Source organism: Arvicola amphibius, chromosome 2, assembly GCF_903992535.2.
Source record: "Arvicola amphibius chromosome 2, mArvAmp1.2, whole genome shotgun sequence".
Taxonomy (NCBI): Eukaryota; Metazoa; Chordata; class Mammalia; order Rodentia; family Cricetidae; genus Arvicola; species Arvicola amphibius.
Window position 1 is genome coordinate 157,288,908 of NC_052048.2, and position 8,971 is coordinate 157,297,878.

The 8,971-nt window shown below is 39.4% G+C and overlaps 1 protein-coding gene across 2 annotated transcripts in view; it reads left to right on the forward strand.

Annotated features, from left to right (window-relative positions):
• The window catches only part of Glcci1 (glucocorticoid induced 1), an 84,677-nt gene extending 81,498 nt beyond the window's left edge, over positions 1 to 3,179 (forward strand). For both annotated transcript variants that reach the window (XM_038319661.1, XM_038319662.1), the window contains exon 8: positions 344 to 3,179. In XM_038319661.1, coding sequence (XP_038175589.1) covers positions 344 to 689 — 346 coding nt within the window. In that variant the 3' untranslated portion in view covers positions 690 to 3,179. The remainder of the gene's footprint in view (positions 1 to 343) is intronic.
• The last annotated feature ends 5,792 nt before the right edge of the window (positions 3,180 to 8,971 follow it).

An 8,971-nucleotide genomic window follows, 5' to 3' on the forward strand; every position in this document is an offset into this window, starting at 1 on the left:
GCATCCCCTTTTAAACTTCTTAACAGTAAAGTTTATCATAAATATGTATAATATTCAGGAACAGTGTGTAATTTCTTTCATCCTCCACAGTGATTGGAAACAACTAAAGATCTCTAAAAATTTGCTTGGCCCTTTTGAAAGTTGTTTTTTCTTTAAATGACATTTCAGTGCCCTATACATGGCTAGTCTCCCAGCTGACCTGTGCTATGGAAGATGTTTCCCCTCTGTGTGCATATAACCCATCCCTGTCATTCACATTCTAGCTGTTTTAGAGAACTTCAATTTATCCACAAAGTAATTAACTTTATAGTGATCCCAAACTAATTGTGTTTTATGGTTTTAGGTCTCGTCAGCCTATCTCGGCCCCTCTATTTTCATGTCCTGACAAAAACAAGGTTAATTTCATCCCAACCGGATCAGCTTTCTGTCCTGTAAAACTTCTAGGCCCTCTCCTACCTGCCTCAGACCTGATGCTCAAGAACTCTCCTAACTCTGGCCAGAGCTCAGCTCTGGCAACACTAACCGTAGAGCAGCTCTCTTCCCGGGTTTCCTTCACGTCTCTTTCTGATGACACCAGCACAGTAGACTCCCTGGAGCCCTCTGTCCAGCAACCATCTCAGCAGCAGCAGCTCCTACAAGATCTGCAGGCAGAAGAACACATCTCCACTCAGAACTATGTGATGATCTAAAGCAGGGGGAGCAGGCCTCCACCCGTGGTCCATGGTGTGGGAATGATATCTCAGACATCTATCTGCATGGAGTGACAAACTTTCTGAACACCACCAACAGCAAAATACTTAGCATCGTAAAATAGTTCTTAACACTGATCTTGGCAGGGACCCACTCCTCCTATTCAGCAGTTTTTGTGGAAAGCAGTAATGCTTGCAAAATGTGTGTGTCATTCAGCATTTAAGTGGAGACTATGCATTTCATAGTATGTCTGACAGATTAGTACTGTGTCCTGTGTTTTGTTCCAAAATTTCAGTATGAATAAGCTCTATTTCAAAAAGTTGCCTGTCTAAGTAGAAAATGTCTTGCTGTGTTTTGTCCTATGGAAAATACTGTACTTCAGGATTATGTTTACAATTGATCCAGGTGTTTGTTTCTAACTTCTATAATACATACAATGCAAAAAAATGGCCACAACAGTTGCACAGTGCCCACCCTATGGCCTAGCTTCAGGTACTTCAGTTGAAGTCTAAACTCAGGTAACTTGGAATGTATGTCACATTGGGATATTAAATATTTCACAGCTGCAAAGCTAAAGAGGGAACATCACTCTTTTGCCTTTCCTTATTTTATGCATTTCCCTTTCTTCATTCCATTCCACATTAGAAAAAGAAGTGCATTCAGCCCTAGGTGATGGTAATCCTGGACATGGGGAGCATGAGGAAAACCAGCAAATCTGTGGTGTATGACATCGTTTTTTTTTTTGTCATGTGGTTACCAATAGAACAACTGTTGCATTCACTGTTTCAACATGTGTAAATGTGGCTTTTTTTAAAAAAAAGTTAAGGTGTTGCTCAGTTAATGACTGTTACAATGTTGCAAATAAAGCTTCAGTAGTAGACTGTATATAAACATTCCATATTGTGTGATGAAATTTAAATAAAAGAATGGCTGGGTTTGATTTCAAAGCAAGTGAAGTTTTGCAGGAATAAATAATGACGGATTTTTGTTTATATTGGCCATCAGGGTCATAATTGCTACTATTTTTATCTAAAGACATATTTATGTTTAGCTTCACTCTAGGAAATTCTAATTTGCTGGTTAAAAAGTGAGACGTTTTGGTTACTGTTTTCCTCAAGCATTTGGGAAATGAGTTTAATTCATGTAGAGAGTATGAGTGTGTTCAGAACCAATGCAGCATAAGCAAGCAGACTTCTTGTTGACTTACAAGAGCAATAGCTTAAAGCTGTCTCATTTAAGCCTCAGATAACACTATCATGAATAATTTTGTTAAGACTTAGAATGTGTGGAGTAGAACATAACCCCAGGCAAATAGCCTTGAACTTGCAGACTTGACAGAAGTTCTCCAGGAAGTGTGAAGAGAGCCCTAGAGATCCCTGACAGGTTAGTTGGAGAGCCTGACTTTCAGACACTGTTGGTCTGTAGCACTGAGCTTATACAAAAGTAAAGGGAAGCATTTGTATTTGTATTCCTTTGCTTTCAGTTGAGTTAGAGCCTAGAGTTCTCTCATCTCCACCTAAAATGTATGGCACAGTTTGTTGTTGTTTTGTTTTTAGAATTTGGGAACAAGTTGCCTACTGTTAAAGGGATGTTCCAGTTTCCTTAGATCATTCCTGAGGTTTTCTTTGATTCTTCTGAGAAGTTTGGAGAAGGATGAGCTGATAAAGTGACACCATTTTAATTTTTACGAAATGCTGTGTGTATGTGTGTATTCTGTGTGTTGTGTTGTCAACCCAATTCTCTCCTTTCCACCAAAGTTTGCAGTAATATTCTCTCCTGAAGGTGCATTCTGGCTCCTTTAGTCAGTGTTATATTATAGGAGACTGTCATGGAGAAAAGGACTCAGTTTACTTTTGCCATTTTCACAGGGGAACCTTTTAAAACAATCTTTTCAGCAGCAGACACCTTTAGCCCTAATAATCTCAGGCCTTGATGAAAATACTATATTTTGTAGATTATGGTTAAAGGGAGAAAATTACTACTTCAGTAAGATAAATATGAGCTCCATTTAACTTCTGATATCTGGTTTAGCATTACATGATGTTTTGATCATATACTCTGCTTTTGTCTAAAGATGCAATAGTATCATTATCAATTTCAGAAAGATGGACTGAATATGCTTTTTGGTGATGAAATCTATGTACGATATTTATAGTGATGTGCTTTTATTTTCTCATGAGAAACTAAATATTGTGTTGTACATTTGTTTTTAGCATATTAAAGTTTTGAACCAAATGTGTTAAAGCTTATGCTTTGCCATGTAAATTTCCCAGAAGTTGTTGAGCTCAAATGTATCCTACATCCAGCTGTAGAAACTTGTCAGAAACTGTTTAAATTTTGTATATAGTTGTTTAATTTTAGCCACTGCGCTGAACAGTATTCAAGTTATATAATATGGCTTTACACAAGAAATGTGTGGCTTCTGTTTTGTATTTTTTTCAGTATAGAAGTTCCTGTGTCTTATTTAAATAAAGTTATTAGTAAAACTGGACTAGTTTACATATTTTTTAAAAGAGACTATTGGCACATTCTTCAGTGAAGGTGAATTCTGCCCTGGATAATGGCAGCATTGGTGCTCAATGAGTTTCTGTATATCTAGAGCTGTGAGGCTTCTAACTGGATCAGATTTCTCCTGCTTGGTTTCATCTTGACATATAATTTGTACATTTTCCATCCAAGGTAACAAGTTGGATGTCTTAGAGTCCTAATCTTTGTGCTGCTTCCAGCTGTGAGCATTTCCAATAGAGAACACACTGTTCTGTTTATTCCTATGCCTGGCAGTTTATAGGAAATGAATTTAAATTCAATGAAATCACCTCGAAGGAAGATAAATCCTACATGTCATATAGTGTAGATGGAATGGTGGAGGGCTGCTTCCTGCCACCCGGCTAGCTTTACCCAAAATAGTTACATGGAAACTGTATTCATTTAAACACTGCCTGGCCCATTAGCTCTAGCCTCTTACTGGCTAACTCTCACATCTTGCTTAACCCATTTCTAATAATCTGTGTGGCACCACAAGGTGGTGGCTTACCGGGAAAGATTTAGCATGTCTGACCTGGTGGCTGGCTTCATGGCGACTGTCTCACTGCCTTCTTCCTCCCAGCATTCTGTTCTGTCTTCCCTGCCTACCTATGTTCTGCCTTACCAGGCCAAGCAGTTTTCTTTATTAACCAATGAAAGCAACAGATAGATAGAAGACACACCTACATCAGTATAGATCCTACAAAACAATAATAGTAGTTCTTTTAATAGGTTCAGAATAAAAAGGAGAAACCTTTGTACAACAAAAGGAAAACATGTTTACTTAGAAATATACGATTATGCAAATAGCAGACACTTTGGGAGTGCTTTGTGAAGAACAATTTTTCCAGAGGATTGTTCCTTTTTTTTCTTTTTTTGAGACAAGGTTTCTCTGTAGCTTTTAGAGCCTGTCCTAGAACTAGCTCTTGTAGACCAGGCTGGCCTCAAACTCATAGAGACCCGCCTGCCTCTCTAGTGCTGGGATTAAAGGCATGCGCAATCACTGCCCCACCGGATTGTTCATTTCTAAAACATGACAGAATTAGATAAAATGTGACATTTAAATTAAGCATGATTGCTTTATCGACATTTTTGTTTAAGAAAAGCAAAATATGAAAGTTTTTGAGAGTGAAATTTATCTATTAGCAGTCTACTAAGGGTATATATTTCCACACAGGAAATTATTCTAAGAGTCTTTAAATTTTAATTGCAACTGAATGTGAAGGAAAGTAACATTTTCATCTTCATGCTTAACTTAATCATATAATAAGCCTAATATAAGTAATCATAAGAAATAAACCAAACTTTAGACACAAGGGAGCGCGTAAGAATGTAAGTATTCCAACAATATCCACCTAAAACAGCTGTATTTTAGAGTTAGGTGGTTAGCCCTCCTGTCACCTCCTATCCCACACTGAAAGGTGCCACCTAGTTTGAAGTTCATTTTCTCTGTGTATTCCCCTCACCTGTCCTAACTCTAATACTCAGTACTCTTGAATCCATTCACCCATACACTTCACTCTTGGTTTCTTGGACACGTGAGCCTACAGCCTCATTTGGAAAAAGAATTCCTTAGTTTATACCTTCATTCAAAATCTTAATGCTGGTGTCTGACTTCCCAACCCTGTGCCTGTTCTCAGACTTCTAGCTTATCTCAGCCTCGGTGATTAAATACAATAAAAACACCACCTTGCCCTTATGTCCAGTCAGCTGTTCTCCTTTATGCTCCTATTTTCTCTACTTCTCAATACAAGAGAAATTTCCACTTCTGCGTACCCTGATATTTTGTCTGTATAAATCTTGGATTTGACTTCTTTTTCTCAACACCGAGTTTGAAGGTGAGGATGGAATGAATGACAGGAGACTGACAACCGTGCAGTCTAGGTGCATTTCTTTGGAGTAAGATTCCGCTAAGGACTGAGCAAAGCAGTGAGTAGCCAGACCTTCCAGTGAAGTCAGTGGATACAGGCCAGGCGGTAGCAAACTACTACTGCCTGTGGGCCAGAGCCAGTCTACAGCCTCTTTGTGCAAACAGAAATTTGCTGATGCAGTTATACTCATTTGTATATTGTCTATGGTTTCCCTGCAGTCCAGGGTAAGGTGAAGTAACTGCAGCAGGAAGAATAAGCCCTAACAGGGACTCGGATATTTATTAGGTAATTTACAAAAATAAAATTGATGACCTGTAAGTGAACAAGCAGCCTGGAAATTGAATAGAAGTCACTTACATCATACGAGGGGTTGTTTTCAATGCTAAAGAATGTGGGTGGCCTGTACAAAACCATGCCCCCGCCAGAGAGCAAAGAAGAGATAGGAATGGGGGAGGGAACAGGGAGCATCTCTTACAACTAGGATGTCTGGATTCAGTTGACACTGCATAGAGGGCTCAAACAGTTCTGGCTGACTTTGAGCTACTTGGTATGTGGATGATAGATAGTTCCTAGGTAAGTAGACAACATGCTATTTGTAAAGATGCCACTTGGTTAAAAGACAGGAACTAATTAACCTGCTGGACTGAGTTATATGCTAATAAGAGGTGGTAAAGGGCCATATGTTCTGGTTTTTACTGATTCCGCATCACTGGTCAATGACCTGGCCACATGACCAGACGGTCAGTGGAAGCCTGGATTATTGAAGACATGCCCATGGGGGCACAGCCCTATAACCTAAGGGGTGCTTTTAAGTAGGATATCATGATGGCCATCAAAAACTCCCATCTTTCAGAAAAGTACCTAAAATTGACAAGCACATATCCCCATGAGCTCTCTTAAAGAAGTCACCTGGCTTCATTAGCTAAGTGGACATGGGGAAAGGCTGCAGCAGTAAAGAGATGGATTGGATCCAGGTGCTCGTATGTTCGTCCCCTCCCCCAGACATGCTTTTCTTGTACTTTCTGAGACACAATGCCTTTAAAAACCATTTTGTCCACTAACAAGAGACGGAAATGCTGATGGCTGGCCAGCTCTACTAGGGGCCAAGTCTAACCTACAGCCTATTTTTTTGTAAATAAAAATGGACAGGAGCAATTTACCTGATTATAGCTGGCAAGTAAGAATGAGGCTGATAGCCTGGGTGTAGTGGTGGCACAAATGGACCCTAAAAGGAAGAGAGAACCAATTCTGGCGAGGACTTCTTAGCCAGCAAATTTGCAAATTTACTTAGATGAACAGAAGATGCTGTCTAGGTTTAGGTAGCCAAATCATTTCTCAGAACAAAAATTACATCATACATACAGCTCATAATATCTGACAGTGGGCAGAGAGATCTTCCTTAGAGTAGCAGCTTCATAAAGAAGTGGAAGACTGAGTATTAGAACAGGGAAGTAGAGGGCTAAAGGGATGGCTCCAATCTCTTCTCGAGCATGCTCACACTTGAGACATTGATGGGATCAATGAAGTATCCTCACTAGATATTCCCGGTTTTCTGGTGACTCTGGGGAAAGAATGAAAAGAAAATTGATGGGGTCTGCAAGGTCCCTGGCCAGCGAGGGGCTCTGATACCACACCAGAAGATCCATCAGAGGGGTGAGTGAGTTCCTGACCCGCGGCAGCACCCCCGAGAGGGAACACAGACATTCCTCAACCCTCTTTACTTCCTGGTCATTCTGTGCAGGGGCTACTCTCCCCGGAGCTACTGCCTCTCTCTTGCTATACCATCCCAGCTTGCACCCAGGGAAACCCTCCCTTCTTCCTCCCTTCTTCGGGGCCATAAGATCCCCCGGCTCAGCCTGTCTGGGCACTGGCACGGGGTGGTGAGTACAACTAGGCCTGAGTTCCTTTGTTTCAATAGCCTGCCTGCAGCAAGGTAGGCCTTTTGTCTGCAAGGTCTGGCCAGCAAGGAGGCCTGATTATGTAGCAGAAGATCCATTGGGGAGCATTTGGAGGAAGAGATGGGCAGGTGCCAATGCAAGAATTCCTCCAACAATCTGAAAAACAACATGAAATCACCAGAACCCAGCAATCTTACAACAGGAGGATTTGAACACCTCAATCAAGAAGAAGTAGAAAACCTTGACTTTTTGAAAGTGATAGAGGCCCTTAAATAGGAGGTGAAAAACTCCTTTAAAGAAATGGATGAGAAGAATAACAAAAAGGTTGAAGAATTGAGTAAATCCGTAAATGATACCCTAGGAAACCAAGAAAAAACATTCAAACTTATAATGGAAACAGTTCAAGATTTGAAAACTGAAATGGAGGCAATGAAGAAAACACAAACTAATGGCTGGCTGGATATGGAAAATCTAGGTAAACGAACAGAGACTACAGAAACAAGCACAACCAACAGAATACAAGAGATAGAAGAAAGAATCTAAGATTCTGAAGACACCATAGAGAAAATGAATGCACTGATCAAAGAAAACAGCAAATCCAACAAATTCTCATCACAAAACATTCAGGAAATCTGGGACACAATAAAAAGACCAAACCTAAGAATAGTAAGAGTAGAAGAAGGAGAAGAATTACACCTCAAAGGCCAAGAAAATATATTCAATAAAATTATAGAAGAAAACTTTCCCAACCTAAAGAAAGATATTCCTATGAAGGTTCGAGAAGCATACAGAACACCAAATAGACTGGATGAAAAAAAAATCCCCTTGCCATATAATAATCAAAACACAAAACATACCGAATAAAGAAAGAATATTAAGAGCTACAAAGGAAAAAGGTCAAGTTACGTATAAAGGTAAACCTATCAGACTTACACCTGACTTCTCTATGGAAACCATGAAAGCCAGAAGGTCTTGGATAGATGTACTGCAGAAACTAAGAGACCACGGATGCAAGCCCAGACTACTATACCCAGCCAAAGCTTTCATTAACTATCAATGGAGAAAAAAAATATTCCAGGATAAAAACAAAATTAAACAATATGTAGCCACAAATCCAGCCTTACAGAAAGTAATAGAAAGAAAATCACAAACCAAGGAGTCCAACAATGGCCACAATGACTCAGACATCTAGTGACCCTTCACCAGCACAACTCAAAAAAAGGGGAAACACACACACTCTACTACCAAAAAAAAAAAATAACCGGAGTTAAAACACTAGTTATTAATATTAATGGACTCGATTCACCTATAAAAAGGCACAGGCTAAGAGATTGGATACTAAAACAGGATCCAACATTCTGCTGTTTACAAGAAACACACCTCAATCACAAAGACAGACATCTACTTAGAGTTAAGGGTTGAGAAAAGGTTTATCAAACAAATGGACCTAAGAAACAAGTGGGTATGGCCATACTAATTTCTAACAAAATTGACTTCAAACTGAAATTAATCAGAAGAGATGGAGAGGGACATTTTATACTCATAATAGGAACAATTCATCAGGATGAAGTCTCAATCCTGAATATTTATGCCCCTAATATAAAAGCACCCACTTATGTAAAAGAAACATTACTAGAACTCAAGGCAGCCATCAAACCACACACACTAATAGTAGGAGACTTCAACACTACTCTCTCACTGATGGACACGTCAATCAGACAGAAACCTAACAGAGAAATAAGAAAATTAATGGATGTAATGAATCAATTGGACTTAACAGACATCTATAGAACATTCCACCCAAATAGGAAAGAGTATACCTTCTCTGCAGCTCATGGAACATTCTCGAAAGTTGACCACATACTTGGTAACAAAGCAAACTTCCACAGATACAAAAAAAATTAGTAACCACCTGTGTCTTATTGGATCACCATGGAATAGAGTTAGAATTTAACAATAATTCTACCCCCAGAAAGCCTACAAACTCTT